The sequence below is a fragment of the Bufo gargarizans genome, chromosome 4 (genome assembly GCF_014858855.1).
Source record: "Bufo gargarizans isolate SCDJY-AF-19 chromosome 4, ASM1485885v1, whole genome shotgun sequence".
NCBI lineage: Eukaryota > Metazoa > Chordata > Amphibia > Anura > Bufonidae > Bufo > Bufo gargarizans.
In genome coordinates, this window is record NC_058083.1 from 149,932,597 (window position 1) to 149,951,821 (window position 19,225).

Sequence of the window (19,225 nt, forward strand, 5' to 3'; positions counted from 1 at the left end):
AGTAGTACGTCTACAAGATTATCATATTTAAGTGAATCACACTCATGGACTGCAGCATTGCCAGAAAATCTTACCTGAATGGGGTCATTCCAGAGATCCCCCACTATTCCCTCCTACAGCCTATGCTTGCCAAGACAACATTACAAATGTGCAGCGCCATTATTAGCCATATGGCAGGCAGCACAGGGAATATTAGAACTGTCAACCATCTGTACGCGGTCGTGCTCAACGACAGTATGTTGTCATTGCATGCTTCATGCAATGGAGAGAATATTGGAGAGACACACCTAGGCCTGGAGTTATACTTTAAAATAAATTAATAAAAAGTTCAGCAATATTCTTATATATGTATTTTTTCCAGACATTTGTACATGGAAACTTTGAACAAAACACAATTATTACCAACGATAGAATGTCACTTACCTTAACTAAATGAGCAATGCGAGCAGGAGACTGGAAGACAATCCACTCATCTACTGCAATGGTGTCCTGATCCTGGTCCTTCTGAATGGAAATATCTCCTCCAAAGAAAAGCAGCGAGTACGGAGAGACCTCGGTGCAGTCATACAGGTAAATCTGGACAGAAACAGAAGTGTCATGTTATCATCTTGGTTCTTGTTATTACGGTGTAAAATTACTGCATTTTCTGTGTGTTCATATTGAATTCCTGAAGATATAATATTGCAAGTATTAAAGATCCACATGTTACTTCTTTTCTGTTGCAAATCTACCTCTGAACAGAACTTTCAGCTGTTAGAGGACAGCCGGTATTCAAATCAGTCTTTTCAATGTAGTTGTCACGCAGCACAGCCCTAGTAAGTCCATTTCAGTTTACTGTAGACTAGTGGTCTCTAGTTCTTGGAAACTACAACTCCAATCATGCATTCAGAGCCACAGTCTGTAGCAACCTGACAACTGTAATAATAATAATAATCTTTTTTTATATAGCACCAACATATTGCACAGCATTGCCAAAATGCCAAATGAAGGAACTTACACTGCTCGTTTTCATTTTCAGGTGATAAACCAGCCATTTATGGTTAAATTCTGTCTCCTCTACGTTCACAGATTTGGGGTGAATGCAGACCTTGCCATCTGATTTTGTATAGACATTTACCCTATAGGAAGAAAAAAATTATATTAAGAAAGTGAGATTTCACCATGCGACTAAAAGGGGTTAAAGGGGCCGTGCAGCTGTATATCTGATCAGTGGAGGTCCAACACCTGGCACCCCCGTCACTCACCTGCTTAAAACAGAGGCAGTGCCCCATGTGGGTATTCGCTCCATTCAAGCGAATAGAGTGAGTACAAGACCTCCAAGACGATGGGCAGTGTCATGAAGAGAAAGTAGAGCTCGCATGGAGCGCCGCCTACTCTTCAAACAGCTGATCGGCAGGGTGTGTGTCGGACCCCTGCCAATCAGATATAGATGATCTATCCAGAGGCCAGAGTCTAAATAGCCATTTTTTTCAATGCTATAATCACTCCTACTTGTTGGGAAGGAAAAGCTTTTTTTTTCTAGTACCATTCATGCTTCTGATGCAAATTAGTAATAAATTAAAATTAGCAGTAAGATGAATGTATATCATATGTATCTTACCACATCCGCTCATTGTTCACATGTAAAGTCTATTTTGATGTCTGCTTTTAATAGGCTGGGTCTCATTGAAGAGACCCAGTGCATAATAAGTGCAGCTCTTATATTGGCCAGCAGGTGGCAGGCCAACATAGGAAACTAGGTGTATAGAAATAATCTATAAAAACCAAAGTACTGAAACATTGTAGCCTTCTAGACTGGTAACAAAAACATTATTTTTATATAATATATTAATTAATTTATAATAGAGATAGATATATATATATATATATATATATATATATATATATATATATATATATATATAAAAAAAAATATAAAAATTTAAATCACCTCCTTTAGAATAAAAAAATAAATACATTAAAAAAATAAACATTATGGGCAATTACGTGTCCGAAAACACCCGTACTATTAAAATATAAAAAATTTCCAATACGCCGGAATGGAAAAAGTATCAAAATGGCCTATTTGCCCCCATTTTAACTATAAAAAAGTTATGGAGGTCAGAATATGGAGATGTAAATTATTTTTTTCATTGTTTAATTTATTTTTACAGACATATAAAACCTATACATATGTAGTATCATTGTAATCATACTGAACCAGAGAATGAAGGGCACAGTTTTGCTGCAAAGGGAACGCCGTAGGGACAAAACCCATAAAACTGTGGAGGAATTGTGTTTTTTATTTTCCAATTCCACCCTATTAGAAAGTACAACTTGTCCTGCAAAAAACAAGCCCTTGTATGGATCTGTGAACGGAAAAATAAAAAAAAGGTACGGCTACAGGAAGATAGGGAATAAAAATGTAAGTGCAAAAATTTAAAACCTCCGGTATCCTAAGGGTTAAAGGTTGATCTCCTGTGTTGTCCAGATTCTTCTTAAAACCAGACAACCCCTTTAATATTAGCAATAAGGTGAAACCTTCTGGGAGTTTTCTTATGCTGGATTGTTATGATGGATTTGCTGTATTGTCGTCATGTAACATTGAAACATTCCCAGTGAAGCAGTTGATGGCAGGCAAGTTATACCACATTTTCCCTGTAGCAACAGCTGTGGGGGCAGCCACATTGCCCCTGTTTATAACAGCAGATCAATGGGTTTTCGGAAGCAGGAACAGTGGCGCTCAATCAGCTGATGATGTTTATGTACTGTTAGATAATATGCACTACTCACGAGGATCTTTTCATCTTGCGGCCGACACGAATCTTACCCACTTTTGGGTACAACCCAGCACATATCACAGCCTTAATGAGCTTCTCATTATCTAAAAAAGGGAACAGTGCAAGCAAACAGTGTAAGTGGCTAAAGCGGTACCAGACTTTTTCCTTTTTCTTTCAGTGTTAGCAAAGTAACCGAACCTCAAGAACAAGAGGCCACCTTATATTCATGCTCTACCTGAATTGATGTTAGATTTAGGATCTTTTGGGTTCCTGCTGCTCACAAAGCCAGCTCCGAGCAGATGTTCAGCAAACTGTCCTTTCATGTCTCCCAACATCTGTGGAACAAAGGGATTATTAATGCAATGCACAAACCATGGTAGCCATAAGTCCCCATGAACAAGAGGCTGTGCACAAATGACTGCCATTACCTTGAGGGTATTGGTAGACAAGAAGAAATCCCAGCAGTACTCCCTTTCTGCTCTCGGACCCCACTGTTTTGCCGCTTCCCAGCCCTAAAACAAAAGAAATAGGCAGTTAAAAGCATATAAGAACTATGAAAAGATGTGCCATAAGAGAAAATGACAAGGACAGTGAGAAATTATATTTAAAAAAAAAGTCTGCACAACTTTCTGCAAGCTCTTGGGTCAGTCTTCCAGAAAGCGGGTCCATCTCCTCGTAATCCTTGACTGTTCGAGAAAGGGGGAGGTTACACGATATTAGGTATACACTACTGTATCTTCACATAGACGCTCAGCATATACACTGGGGAAATCTCCTGACATTGGCACTGAACATGTAGCTTGTATGCCACTGAATGACACTTTTTACTACAGCTGGAAAAAAGTACACCAACACAACCACTTTCCATGTTGTGGGTACCCTCACAATAAGCTCATTTAGGGAGTCTTGCTGCCATGAGCAGCAACAATCAGCTGTTAATGGGGTGGGAAAAGTGGCTGCAGCATAAATGTTCAAGGCATAAGAATTTGAAGCAAGAATTCACATATCAGTCTTTTTTTCCCCCCAAACAGAATCTTTATATTTTTTTTCCATCAGTAAATTTGTATTGGCTTATAAATATATTTTAAGGTAGATCAATAAACAAAGTTACATAACAGTTTCTTGGTATTGTTGTTATTTGTAAATTTGAGTAGTTAGAAGTTGCAGAGTATTAATTAGTGAATAATGTATGTATGAAGAATAATTTGTCATTATTACAACATATCTGGTTTTGAATCGTAAATAATTTGTGTGTGTATATACTATTTATATATAATTAACGACATATTATATAACTGCAAAAAAAAGGGGGTTAGTCAGCACCTCACACTGCGCAGGTGCACGCTACCATGGCAAAGGCCTAGAGGGAAAAAAAAAAGAGACAATGCAGCAGCACCCTGCAAATCAGATAAAGTACAATAATGCCAAAAATTAAGGTGCTAATGCTACGCTTATTTATAAAGCGAGATGCTTGGACAATGCATTTTGTACAAAACCATCTGAGCATGTCTGCCGGACGTCAAGGCGATCTCTGTAAGACGGGTCCCAACACTAAATACTACCCGTTATGCGGCATAATGGCCGCCATAAAGTTCAGGGAGTGTTGGATCCACATGCATGCTGGATCCACTCTGCTTTTTACTATTTTTGGTGCCATAATGGCCTTCATTATAAGGGATGCAGGTACCAACATGCATGCAGAGCCCACGCTATATCTTTCCTTGTGCCAGACACCTTCCAATGAATGTAGTGAGAGCAGGCCACAGTTTTATACTGAAACTAATTAAAATCAACCTATGGGGCAGACAGGCTAATCAGGAGTGCAGCATGCATGTGGATCCAACACTCCCTAAACTTTATGTCGGCCATTATGGCCCATAACAGGTAGTATTTAGTGTTAGGACCCGTCTAACAGAGATCGCCTTGGCATTCGGCAGATGGTTCAGATGGTTTTGTACAAAATGCATTGTCCAAGCATCTCACTTTATAAATAAGCGTAGCATTAGCACCTTAATTTTTGGCATTATTGTACTTTATCTGATTTGCAGGGTGCTGCTGCATTGTCTCTTTTTCCCCCTCTATATTATTATATGTCATTAACTATTCAAATAGTATTTAGCTTACATAAATATATATACACCGGTAAATATTATATATAAATAAATACATAAACACATGCATATACGCATAAATACATATACATGCATTTATACATTTATGTGAAAATATACATACATTCATCCTTAATAATAATGGGTTAGTTATCATATAAATATATAATTTATATAAGATAATCAATTGATATCGTTGTTACTTTGGAGAATATCTATAATTAAGGGAAAGTTCAGTTTGGTATAGTATTTAGAAAGTTTGGATTCCATAAGGGCCAGTATTTTGTAGCAAATTTAATTTCCATGTTACATGCGTGTGAGACCGATGTCCATACTTTTGAGATGGTGGGGATTTCTGGACTTTTCCAATTTTTTGCTATGAGGCTTCTTGAGGCCAATATTATGCGAGATCCCACAGTTTTGGTTTGTTGTGAGATATGCTGGTTTGGAAGAAAACATAAGGCAAAATCCGGAGATGGTTGAATGTTTGTATGAAGCATCTTGTTTAGTTTTTCAAATAGAGCTTCCTTGAGCTCCACAGTTTTTCCAGCACAAGTCTGAGTAATTGGGGTTGATATGGTTTAGTTTTACCGGTGTTAGATGCCATGTTAGGCTACTTTCACACTCGCATTTGGTGTGGATCCGTCATGGATCTGCACAAACGCATCTGTTCAGATAATACAACCACATGCATCCGTTCAGAACTGATCCGTTTGTATCATCTTTCACATAGTCAAAACGGATCCGTCTTGAACACCACTGAAAGTCAAATGGAGGACGGATCAGTTTTCTATTTTGCCAGATTGTGTCAGTGAAAACGGATCCGTCCCCATTGACTTACATTGTGCAAGCAGCGTTTTGGTGTCCACCTCCAAAGCGGAATGCAGGTGGAACAAAGCCAAACTGATGCATTCTGAGCGGATCCTTATCCATTCAGAATGCATTAAGGACAAAAGTGATCCGTTTTGGACCGCTTGCGAGATCCCGGACCGGATCTCACAAACTGAAACCAAAATGCCAGTGTGAAAGTAGCCTTAGAAGTATTTTTCGTGAGCGTTCGCAGTGATGCATTCCTTTACATATTTGATTAGTCCAGATGAACACGGATCGCAAATTTTCAGAAGAACAGGTTGTTCCTAGGTCTTTTTCCCCCATTGTAGTATATATTTATTCTTTTTTGTTGTTATTAATATCAGCATAGAAACTAGAAATACCTTTCGTTATAGGATTTTGAATAGAAAAGAATGTAAATGCAGATTTGGGAAATATTGGATCATTAATAGAGATTTTAGAGAAAGAATGTCTAATTCTTACATATTTATAGAAGTCTGTTTTAGGTAAATGCTTTTAGGAAGCTAAATGGATGAATGAATGTAATTTCTATTGGTTATTTGGGTCAGTTACTGTAGGTCTTTGATTTTTCTGATTCCTTTTTTTCCCCGAGTTGGAGAGATTGATATCTGAACAAAATTGTTTTAATGTATGTTATGGGCAATTGGTGTAAATTGATTTTGTTGGATATATGTTATTTATTGATAAAATTTTCCCAGATGCGTTGTGTGGCTTTTATACTTAATATAGATTTGTGTTCCTTTTTTGTGATTTAATTAATTGGCTCTTTAAAGACACCTGTCCACCCCACAGTAAGTCAGACGCCAACTACTACCATGGGAAAGACCAAAGAGCTGTCAAAAGACACCAGAGACAAAATTGTGGACCTCCACAAGGCTGGAAAGGGCTATGGGGCAATTGCCAAGCAGCTTGGTGAAAATAGATCAACTGTTGGAGCAATTGTTAGAAAATGGAAGAAGCTAAAGACTGTCAGTTTCCCTCGGACTGGGGCTCCATGCAAGATCTCACCTCGTGGGGTATCACTGATAAGAAAGGTGAGGAATCAGCCCAGAACTACAAGGGAGGAGCTGGTCAATTACATGAAGACTGGGACCACAGTTTCAAGGGTCATTGTCGGTAGAACACTACGCCATGGTTTTAAATCAAGCATTGCACGGAAGGTTCCCCTGCTCAAGTCATCACATGTCTAAAGTTTGCAAATAACCATCTGGATGATCCAGAGGAGGCATGGGAGAAAGTCATGTGGTCAGATGAGACCAAAGTAGAACTTTTCCCCTCCCCACGACAGCACCTTAGAGAGATGGCTCCGCCCCTAGGACAGGAAACCTGCAGCATAAAAAAGTGGAGCCACTCTCCCACCTCAGTGAGGTTTCCGGTCCTGGTGCGGGAGCCTGCAGTTCGGTTGTCCTGACCTGGAAGCCCTGGTAGATGCCGGAGGGTCAGCGGCAGCGCAGTTAATTACCTGCCTTAAGTCATTCCTCGCCCACACGTGTAGGGTAGTAGGAAGGAGGTGACGAAGATCGGAGTCCACAGTAGGCAGAAGGTGCCGGTCCCTCAGGCGAGGAGGACCGCATTGTCGTGTTGAGTGTGGCCATAAGGCCCCAGCACAGAGTGCAGACCAGCCAGGACGCCACCGGATGCAGACGCGGTGTGATGGCATCAGACAGGAAGTGCTTGCGTTCCATGTGTTCCACGGCCGTGCGCTTCCGGTCAGGTGACCGGAAGTTCGGCATCTCATCATGTTTAAACGTTTTTCAGGTATGACAGTGTCCCGGTTTGTTCGGATCCCCTGTTACTGAATTCGGGTGTCAGAAGGAAGGTTTTGAGCAAGTACTGTCCCAGTGGTGTCCGTGGCATGGTGGGTCTGCAGTATGCAATATATCTCTCAGATGAGAGGGGCACTCGGTGGCAGATGGTAACTATTGCAATGTTTAATCACATGCAGGATTACCTACTATTATGGATGAAGAAAGAAGGTCTGAAAGCGCAGACATTGAGATCCTGCCGCCGGTATTGTGAGTTCTGATGTTGGTCCTTAAAGGGTTAAGGCTGTTTCCTTAGATATGGGTATGTTTCTTTTTCTTAGACTTTGCCTAAGAAGGTGGTGGCCAAGAAAAACAACAAAGAATGCCCTATCTGCAAATGCTCGTTGACTTCTTCATACACTAAGAAGCTCTGTCAGCAGGGTATTGAGAAGACGGTGGCTGAAGAGACTCAGAGTCTTCTAAATATTTAAAATCTCTTATGTCTGAAGTTAAAGTGTCCCTGAAAGCCGGTAGGAAAAGAAGAGCGGTGAGGTAGGAATCAGACGTGGAATCAGAAGATAGTGAATCTCACTCCGTGGATGAGGACTCTAATGATTCCTCCTCTTCTGAGGATGATACAAGAGAAAGGAAGTTCCTATTTCCAGCGGAGGAGACGGACAAATTATTAAAAGTTATCCGATCTACCCTGGAGTTAGAGGATACCAGGGAGGATAAATCTGTGGAAGATGCAGTGTTTGAGGGGCTTAGGGAAAGGAAGCATAGATGTTTTCCTGTTCATAGATCTATTTTAGCGGTGATAGAGAGAGTGGAAGAAGCCAGATAAGAAGCCGTTCATTTCTAAAACCTTTAAACGGAAGTACCCCTTTGAGGAGGAGGCTTCTACATCCCGGGATAAGGCCCCAAGACTGAATGTAACCATTTCAAAATTTTCTAAGAGATCCTCCTTGCCTTTTGAGGATATGGGATTTTTAAGGGACCCTTTAGATAAGAGGATAGATTCTTCTCTTAAGAATGCTTGGGAGTCTTCTGCGGAGAGCAGTTTTTGGCCTCCATACCCACTTTCCAAAAAGCCGCAGACTTTATTGCGGATGCCTCGGTGGACGCGGTGAGACTGGAAGCAAGAGCCGCATCCCTTACCAATTCTGCACGCCGGGATTTGTGGCTTAAAAATTGGAGGGGGGGGGGGGTATGCCGTCCAAGCTGAGGCTATGTAGCATTCCCTGTGACGGCCAATTTCTTTTCGGGTCCGAACTGGACTCTTTGTTGAAAAAGCTGCAGATAGAAAGAAAAAAATTCCCCAGGAGTCCTTTACTCAGTTCAAGCAGTATAAATGGCCCTCTCGGAACCCGTCAAGATTTCAGAATAAAAAGCAGACGGGAGATAGAGAGCAGGGAGCAAGGCTTGGATCTGGGAATACAGCCCATACAGAAAAACAGGGAATGCAATGACGCCATGATCCCAGTAGGAGGAAGATTAAAATTCTTCCTTCCTGCTTGGGAGAAGATGGCAGGAAAATGGCTGGTAGGACTTCTGCGGGAGGGTCTAAGATTGGAATTCTTGAGATATCCAGCGGAAAGATTTGTGATCTCAAGATCTTCTCTCGTAATTCTGCAAGAAATAAAAAAAATTAACAAACAAAAAGGTGTTAATTCCTGTCCCAGAGTCAGAGCTAGGGAAAGGTTTCTATTCTACCCTGTTCCTAGTGAAGAAACCAGATGGGTCATGCCAGACTATAATAAATCTCAAATACCTGAACAAATTTCATGAGGGCCAGAAAATTCTAAATGGAAACCATCAGGTCAGCAATATATCTTTTATCTCCAGGCTGCCATATGGCGGTTCTGGATTTAAAAGATGCCTACCATCATATTCCGATACATCCAGATCACCAGAGATTCCGCCGTGTGGCTGTAAGAATTGAGTCCGGTGTTCTTCACTTTCAGTTCCAGGCACTTCCCTTTGGCCTTTCTATGGCGCCTCGGATCTTTACCAAGTGGCGGAGATGGCTTCCTTCATCAGAAAGGAGAACATCACATTTATGCCTTACCTGGACGATTTTCTGGTGGTGGCCCAGTCTCGGGAGGAGTGTGTCAGGGCGTTGAATCGGGTGATGGAGGTACTTCAGTCCCTAGGGTGGCTATTAAACTTCCAGAAGTCCAGGATGCAGCCATCAACAAGCCAGGTTTTCTTGGGTCTGGTTTTGGATTCCAGACAGGAGAAAACTTTCCTCACCGAGGAGAAAGTGGCTGGGGTTCAGGAAGTAGTTCAGAGGGATCAGTCAGGAGAAGCCTTATCCATAAGGAAAGCTATATGGGGGGGGGGGAAATCACGTGGAGGATCAGATTTTTCCGGGAGAATGGTCCCAGGGTCAGAGACTTTTCTCTTCAAATCGGAAAGAGCTACGAGCTGTTTTACTGGCCTTGAGAGCAGCTCTTCCAATGATCCAGAATCCAGAACAAGCATGTGAGAGTAATGTCCGACATTCGGGCGGTCGTCTCATATCTCAATCATCAGGGAGGAACCATGTCAGATTCCTTACGGAAAGAGACGGAATGGATTTTCGAGGAGATAGAAGGGAGAGTGCTACATCTCTCAGCCATTCACATAAGAGGAGTCAAGAATTCTCGAGCAGACTTCTTGAGTCGCCACAAGTTACGTCAGGGGGAATGGTCGCTGAATCCAGAGATTTTCTCCCAGCTAGTGGATTTATGGGGTCTTCCATCGGTAGACATGTTCGCCACAAGGGAAAACAGAAAGGTAGAGAAATTATTTTCCCTCAGTCCAAAGGAGTGCATGCCTTCCTCCAGAGATGGGACTTCCCTCTAGGTTATGCCTTTCCCCCTCTACAGTTGATTCCGCTAGTGATAAGGAAGATCAGGTACGAGGAAGCAAGAGTGATCCTGATAGCACCCTTCTGGCCGAAGAGGGCATGGTTTTCCCTTTTGAGAGCCATGTCAGTTTCAGACCCATGGATCCTGCCAGGGATTCCGGACCTGTTGTCGCAGGGGGCAGTGTTCCACCCGGAAGTAGAGTCTCTACACCTTTCGGCGTGGAATTTCAAAGGTCATTTTTAGCCAGTCAGGGATTCTCAAAGGAGGTCATTTCCACTCAAATGAAAAGAAGGAAAGAGGTGACGAACGTTATCTATGCGCAAGTCGGGAGAAAGTTCCTGTCCTATATAGGCGTAGAAAGGGTTTCTTGGCCGTTAGAATTTTCGGTGGTTCAATTGTTAGATTTTTTACAGAGAGGGTTGTCCCTCGGGTTGGCAAAAAGTACACTGAAAGTGCAGGTGTCAGCATTATCGGTCTTAGGGAGAAGGAGTTTAGCCATGGACCCTTGGGTCGTTAGTTTTTTTTTTAACCCCTTAAGGACCAGGCTCATTTTCACCTTAAGGACCAGGCCATTTTTTGCAAATCTGACCAGTGTCACTTTAAGTGCTGATAACTTTAAAACGCTTTTACTTATACAGGCCATTCTGAGATTGTTTTTTCGTCACATATTGTACTTCATGACACTGGTAAAATAAAGTCAAAAAAATTAATTTTTTTGCATAATAAAATACCTAATTTACCAAAAATTTGGAAAAATTAGCAAATTTCAAAGTTTCAGTTTCTCTACTTCTGTAATACATAGTAATACCCCCAAAAAATGTGATGACTTAACATTCCCCATATGTCTACTTCATGTTTGAATTATTTTGGGAATGATATTTTATTTTTTGGGGATGTTACAAGGCTTAGAAGTTTAGAAGCAAATCTTGAAATTTTTCAGAAATTTACAAAAACCCAATTTTTAGGGACCACTACAGCTCTGAAGTCACTTTGCGAGGCTTACATAATAGAAACCGCCCAAAAATGACCCCATTCTATAAACTACACCCCTCAAGGTATTCAAAACTGATTTTACAAACTCCGTTAACCCTTTAGGTGTTGCACAAGAGTTATTGGCAAATGGGGATGAAATTTGAGAATTTCATTTTTTTGCCTAATTTTCCATTTTAACCCATTTTTTCCACTAACAAAGCAAGGGTTAACAGCCAAACAAGACTGTATCTTTATTGCCCTGACTCTGCCGTTTACAGAAACACCCCATATGTGGCCGTAAACTACTGTACGGCCACACAGCGGGGCGTAGAGGGAAAGGTGCGCCGTTTGGTTTTTGGAAGCCAGATTTTGCTGGACAGTTTTTTTGACACCATGTCCCATTTGAAGCCCCCTGATGCACCCCTAGAGTAGAAACTCCATAAAAGTGACCCCATCTAAGAAACTACACCCCTCAAGGTATTCAAAACTGATTTTACAAACTTCGTTAACCCTTTAGGTGTTGCACAAGAGTTATTGGCAAATGGGGATGAAATTTGAGAATTTCATTTTTTTGCCTAATTTTCAATTTTAACCCATTTTTTCCACTAACAAAGCAAGGGTTAACAGCCAAACAAGACTGTATCTTTATTGCCCTGATTCTGCCGTTTACAGAAACACCCCATATGTGGCCGTAAACTACTGTACGGCCACACAGCGGGGCGTAGAGGGAAAGGTGCGCCGTTTGGTTTTTGGAAGCCAGATTTTGCTGGACAGTTTTTTTTGACACCATGTCCCATTTGAAGCCCCCTGATGCACCCCTAGAGTAGAAACTCCATAAAAGTGACCCCATCTAAGAAACTACACCCCTCAAGGTATTCAAAACTGATTTTACAAACTTTGTTAACCCTTTAGGTGTTGCACAAGATTTAATGGAAAATAGAGATACAATTTCAAAATTTCACTTTTTTGGCAGATTTTCCATTTTTATATTTTTTTTCCAGTTACAAAGCAAGGGTTAACAGCCAAACAAAACTCATTATTTATGGCCCTGATTCTGTAGTTTACAGAAACACCTCATATGTGGTTGTAGACCGCTGTACGGGCAAACGGCAGGGCGCAGAAGGAAAGGAATGCCACATGGTTTTTGGAAGGCAGGTTTTGCTGGACTGGTTTTTTGACACCATGTCCCATTTGAAGCCCCCCTGATGCACCCCTAGAGTAGAAACTCCAAAAAAGTGACCCCATTTTAGAAAGTACGGGATAGGATGGCAGTATTGTTGGTACTAGTTCAGGGTAGATATGATTTTTGGTTGCTCTATATTACACTTTTTGTGCGGCAAGGTAACAAGAAAACGAGATTTTTGTATAACTTACCAGTAAAATCTCTTTCTCGCTCTTCCTTGGGGGACACAGGAACTCTTGGGTATAGCTTATCTCCATAGGAGGCGTGACACTAAGTAAAAGACTGTTAAGCCCCTCCTCCAGCAGCTATACCCTCAGCCTGGAGAGAGAGACTTCCAGTTATGTGCCCAAGTAGTGCAAGACAAAGGCAAGGAGTAACCAAACCAATACCAACAAGCCAGAAAAAAACACCCGAAGGCCAACAAAAAAACAATGGGCGGGCGCTGTGTCCCCCAAGGAAGAGCGAGAAAGAGATTTTACTGGTAAGTTATACAAAAATCTCGTTTTCTCGCCCAATTCCTTGGGGGACACAGGAACTCTTGGGACGTTCAAAAGCAGTCCACAAACAGGGAGGGACCACAATCAAAAGCGAACCAGGCACCGTAAACATTAAGGCACCGCCGCCTGCAAAACCAAGCGGCCCAAAGCAGCATCCGCCGAGGCATAAGTGTTCACCCTGTAAAACTTGGTGAACGTGTGCAAAGAAGACCAGGTGGCCGCCTTGCACAGTTGTTCAGCCGAGGCACGATTACGCTGAGCCCAGGAAGCCCCGACCGCTCTGGTAGAATGAGCGGTAACACCAAAGGGCGGATCCCTGCCCCGAGCACGGTAAGCCTCAACGATAGCCATCTTGAGAAAGCGGGCAACAACCACCTTAGACGCCGCCAGCCCCCTGCGCGGACCCTCCGGAATCACAAACAGAGAATCCGTACGCCGAAAGGGTCTGGTCACATCCAGGTAGATCCTGAGAGCCCGAACAACATCCAGACGGTGAAGCTCCCGCTCCCGGGGATGCGACGGGGCCGGACACAGAGAAGGAAGGACAATATCCTCATTCAGGTGAAAGGCGGACACCACCTTCGGAAGAAATTCCGGAACAGGACGGAGAACCACCTTGTCCTGGTGAAAAACCAAGAAGGGCTCCACGCAAGAAAGAGCCGCCAACTCAGACACACGCCGAAGAGACGTGATAGCGACGAGAAAGAAAACTTTGCAAGACAACAAGCGAGGGGAAACCCTGCGCAGAGGCTCGAAAGGGGAAGATTGGAGAGCCGCCAACACAATGTTGAGATCCCAAGCAGGAACAGGAGGGCGATAGGGGGGAGCACAGTGAGCAACCCCCTGAAGAAAGGTCTTAACCGGACCGAGCGGAGCCAGCGGACGCTGAAAAAGGACCGAAAGAGCCGAAATCTGACCCTTCAGGGTACTGAGACCCAAGCCCAGAACCAGACCAGATTGCAAAAAGGACAAAACCGTAGGAAGGGAAAACCTCAGAGGGGGAGTCCCCAAGGCCTCACAGAAAGCCAAATAGGCCCGCCAGGTACGATAATAAATCCTGGCCGAGGCCGGTTTTCGTGCACGAATCATGGTACGGACCACGTCAGCCGAAAACCCCCGCCGCGTCAGGACCGCGGTTTCAATAGCCACGCCGTCAAACGTAGCGACCCTAAATGCTGGTGGAAGATCGGCCCCTGAGAGAGGAGGTCTTCTCTGAGAGGCAGAGGCAAGGGAGCGTCTGCCAGAAGCAACATAAGGTCGGCGTACCACGGACGACGCGGCCAGTCCGGGGCGATTAGGATTGCTGGCGTGACCTCCGCCGCAATCTTCCGAAGGACCCGCGGAAGAAGAGGCAGGGGCGGAAACACGTAGAGGAGCGAAAACTCCGTCCAGGGGAGGACGAGCGCGTCCGCGCCGTAAGCGTCCGGATCTTTGGCCCTGGCCACGTAGATGGGAAGTTTGTAGTTGAATCTGGAGGCCATGAGATCCACGTCCGGACGACCCCAACGGAGACAAAGAGACTCGAAGACGTCGGGGTGCAGAGACCACTCCCCCGGGTCGATCGTCGTCCGACTGAGGAAATCCGCCGCCCAATTGTCCACCCCCGGAATGTAAATGGCCGAAAGGGCCGGAACATGAACCTCCGCCCAGCGAAGGATCAGAGACACCTCCCTCATCGCCGCCGCGCTGCGAGTGCCCCCCTGGTGATTTATGTACGCCACAGCCGTGGCATTGTCCGACTGGACCCGAACAGGGCGACCCTGCAGCAACGAAGTCCAGTGTCGGAGCGAGAAAAGAATGGCTCTCAGCTCCAGAACATTGATCGGCAGTCTGGACTCCGACGGAGACCAAGTGCCCTGGACGGACCGGGGAGGAAACACTCCCCCCCAACCCCGCAGACTGGCATCGGTGGTAATCACCAGCCAAGACATTGGCAGGAAAGACTTCCCCTGAAGAGGGGTCCGCAGCCACCAGAGGAGAGAGGAACGAACCTGGGGGGAAAGGGGAAAATGCCGATCCAGACTCTCCTGGGACTTGTCCCAAGCGGACAGAATGGCCGTCTGAAAGGTGCGGGAGTGGTACTGCGCGTAAGGAATCACCTCGAAGCAGGACACCATCTGACCCAGGACCCGCATGCTGAACCGGAAAGAAGGACGGCGGTGGGACAGAAGGCTCCGAACCGACCGATGGAGGAGCAGGCGCTTCTCCAACGGAAGACGAACCACCGCTGAATCGGTATCCAGCAGCATCCCCAGAAAGACCAATTGCCGGGAAGGAACAAGAGAGGATTTGGGTAGGTTGATAACCCAACCAAACTGGCGCAAGGTCTGCAGCGAGAGATCCACGCTGGCTGAAGTCAGTGACAGAGAAGGCGCCTTGATCAGGAGATCGTCCAGATATGGAAGCAGAAAAACTCCCCTGGAACGAAGTAAGGCGAGGACCGGGGCCAGGATCTTCGTGAAAACACGAGGGGCCGTCGCCAGCCCGAAGGGAAGGGCAACGAACTGGTAGTGTTCGGACCCCACTGCAAAACGCAGAAAGCACTGATGACACCGTGCGATTGGAATGTGAAGGTAGGCGTCCTGGATGTCGATGGAGGCCAGGAACTCCCCCTGTTCCAGAGAGGCCACCACCGACCTGAGAGACTCCATCCGGAACCGCTGAAGACGAAGGAAGCGGTTCAGCCGTTTCAGATCCAGAATGGGTCGCACCGAACCCTCCTTCTTGGGGACCACAAAAAGGTTCGAATAGAATCCCTTGAACCTGTCCCCCATAGGAACCGGGATGATGACCCCTTTGTCTAGAAGAGTCTGAACGGCAGCAAAGAAATCGGCCGCCCCTCGGGAATCCCGGGGAACCCGAGAGCGAAAGAACCGAACTGGGGGAAGGGACGCAAGCTCGAGTTTGTATCCGGAAGACACAACCTCGAGAGCCCAGGCGTCGGAGACGTGCGCCTGCCAGAAGTCCCTGAACAGGAGGAGACGTCCCCCCACCCGGGTGGGTGGGGGCGCACCTTCAGGCGGGGGGCTGCTTGGTCGCGGGAGCGCGAGCAGGTTGAGATTTGCGCCAGGAGGGCTGGGTCCGAAAAAAGGGTTTCTTACGCCTGTCCTGGACAGGGTTAGTGGACGGACCAGAAGCGGAGCGAGGAGCGGAAGCCCTACGAGAAGACCTGAAACGGGAGAAGGTGGGACGACCACGAGTGGAGCTCCTAGCTTTGGATTGGGGAAGATGAGTACTCTTCCCCCCCGTGGCTTCCGAGATGATTTCATCCAAACGGGTTCCGAACAAACGAGCACCAGAGAAAGGAAGGCTAGTAAGAGACCGCTTTGACGCGGCGTCCGCCGACCAAACCTTTAACCAAAGCTCTCTCCTAGCCGACACGGCCAGAGCAGACGAACGGGCAATAAGAGCCCCTGCATCCAGGGATGCTTCACATACAAATTTTCCAGCCTGAACGATAAGTTGAGTCAGGGCACGGAGGTCTTGAATAGGGACGTCAGATTCAAGCTCCAGATCCAGCTGAGATGCCCATTCTGAAACCGCTTTACCCGCAAGCGGAAGCAAAGACTGGCCGAAGCGCGGATCCGGAGGCCGAAAAGATACCCTTTGTAAGGGCCTCTACACGGCGATCTTCAGTGGATTGTAAGGAAGAACCATCTGCGACGGGAATAGCCGTGCTCTTGGCCAAACGGGCCACAGGGGGGTCGACCTTGGGAGGAGACGCCCAGTTTGTGATGCAATCCGCCGGAAACGATAACAAACATCTAACTTTTTTGGCGGGGTAAACCGTGCATCAGGACGGGCCCAGGCCTTAGAAACCACTGACGAAAAGTCAGCATGGAGGAGAAAAACCGCCGAAGCCTGCTTCTGGCGAAAAAAGGAAACACTGGTTTTCTCAGGATCAGGAGGAACATCGCGAATTTTAAAGGTATCACGGATACTGTTTATAAGGTGGCCCACAGCGGAAGCCAGCTTTGAAGGCAGCGCCGAATCCATATCCCAATCTGAATCAACCAGCTCCCCTTCAGAGGGCAAATCCTGCAAGGAGGAAGGGCCCGACTGAGAACGCACCCTTGGGGGGGATACCGAAGCATCCGAGGATGACCGGTGATCCGCCCTAGGCCGCTTCTGGGATTGGCGGGCTCTAGAGGAATCGCCTGCAGAGAGAGACTCAGACGGGTCGGCCAGGACAGCGGACCCGGAGGGCCCAGCAGGGGAATCATCCGGCTGCGACAAGGGCAACACATCTGCAAGTCGGCCCACAACGCTAGTGAGACTAACCACAGCCTGGGAGAGGGATCTAGCCCAGTCAGGGGGATCCAAGAGGCCAGGGGGTGACACAACAGATGGCGGACCCTGCGATGGGTCTTTGCAAAGAGAGCAATGCGGGTCAGACTGCCCTTGAGGAAAGGGCGCCTTACATGCGGTGCAGGTATGATACCAAGGTCCCACCGGCACTAAGGGGTCAGACATGTTGGTAGGAGCAAAGAAAAAAACCCGAGTCCAGGCCAGGAGGCTACAGTGAGGAAGGGTCAACAGTCCTACCAGGTCACAGAAGGAAGCTGAACGGCAGCGGCAGCAGCAGAAGAACGGCGGTGTGCAATCAGAGCAATGGTCCGTCCTGCAGTGAGCTCCCAGAAGCACGCAGGCACGAGAGTGGGCGGGACTAAAGAGGCGCGGGAAGAAAGTCGTCCGGCCTCTGAATGAAGACCAAGCCAGCGCTGGCCGGTCCGAAACTCCGCCCCCCACCGAAAACATTATCGCGCGCGATTCAAATCCCGCGCTCCACCATCACAGGACTCCCCAATGGCCCCCGCCGCAGCGGAAGCAAGGTAGGAGCCCAAAGAGGAGGACCGGGTGTCGGCGTCCTGCCATGCAACGGCACAGCGGTCGCATACCCGGCCGCCCTCAAACAAGTCTCCCCCATGAGTCATCGCCGCCGCGCCGCTCCCAGCCGCCGAATCGCGCCTGCAACGAGGCCATCAGTAAAGGGGAGTCAGAGAGGAGCACCGAACCCTCCGGAGAGGGGAGGGAGGGAGGGAGGGAGGGAGGGGGGGGAGCGGAATGGCTGCACTAGCCACCTCACCTGCGACGTCTTCACCCTCTAGTCCATCCAGCTGGGACGCCCCTTCAGCCACTGGCACAGAGTGACAGTAGCTGGAGAGGGGCTTGCAGGTGGGCGACCCAGTGCTGGCGGGATACAGGGGAGCATGAGCTGCCCTGGTCCTCCTTTTCTTCTGTGGGGGAGGCAGCAGGGCGGATAACCGGCCCTGGTGCAGCTCAACCCCGGGAAAACAGAGAAGTCTACTGCGACTCTGTTGTCCCTGTGGAAAAATCCAAGTGAAAAAAAAAGTAAAATCAAAAAAATTAAAAACTATAAATCTTCACAAGACAACTCTGCAGTGCAGAGAGTGTCTTGCCTCCTTGACACTAAGCAAAAAACTGGAAGTCTCTCTCTCCAGGCTGAGGGTATAGCTGCTGGAGGAGGGGCTTAACAGTCTTTTACTTAGTGTCACGCCTCCTATGGAGATAAGCTATACCCAAGAGTTCCTGTGTCCCCCAAGGAATTGGGCGAGAAATAGCTTTTTTGGCACTTTTTTTTTTTTGTTATTTACAACATTCATCTGACAGGTTAGATCACGTGGTAATTTTATAGAGCAGGTTGTCACGGACGCGGCGATACCGAATATGTATACAATTTTTTTTTATTTATGTAAGTTTTATACAATAACTTCATTTTTAAAACCAAAAAATTGTTTAGTGTCTCCATAGTCTGAGAGCCATAGTTTTTTCAGTTTTTGGGCGATTATCTTGAGTAGGGTCTAATTTTTTGCGGGATGAGATGACAGTTTGATTGGCACTATTTTGGGGTGCATATGACTTTTTGATCGCTTGCTATTACACTTTTTGTGACGTAAGATGGCAAAAAATAGCTTTTTTTACACCGTTTTTTTTTTTTGTTTTACGGTGGTCATCTGAGGGGTTAGGTCATGTGATATTTATATAGAGCCGGTCGATACGGACGCGGCAATACCTAATATGTATACTTTATTTTTATTTATGTAGGTTTTACACAATGATTTTATTTTTGAAACAAAAAAAATGATGTTTTAGTGTTTCCATAGTCTAAGAGCCATATTTTTTTTTTAGTTTTTGGGCGATTATCTTGAGTAGGGTCTCATTTTTTGCGGGATGAGATGACGGTTTGATTGGTACTATTTTGGCGTACATGCGACTTTTTTGATCACTTTTAT

At 45.9% G+C, this 19,225-nt stretch overlaps 1 protein-coding gene across 2 annotated transcripts in view; it reads right to left on the reverse strand.

The window, feature by feature from the left end:
* The window catches only part of DHX36 (DEAH-box helicase 36), a 92,639-nt gene that overhangs the window by 27,470 nt on the left and 45,944 nt on the right, over positions 1 to 19,225 (reverse strand). For both annotated transcript variants that reach the window (XM_044291038.1, XM_044291037.1), the window contains 5 exons: positions 3,188 to 3,271; positions 2,995 to 3,094; positions 2,773 to 2,863; positions 998 to 1,118; positions 424 to 576 (listed from right to left, as the gene is read on the reverse strand). In XM_044291038.1, the coding sequence (XP_044146973.1) occupies positions 424 to 576; positions 998 to 1,118; positions 2,773 to 2,863; positions 2,995 to 3,094; positions 3,188 to 3,271 (549 nt within the window). The remainder of the gene's footprint in view (positions 1 to 423; positions 577 to 997; positions 1,119 to 2,772; positions 2,864 to 2,994; positions 3,095 to 3,187; positions 3,272 to 19,225) is intronic.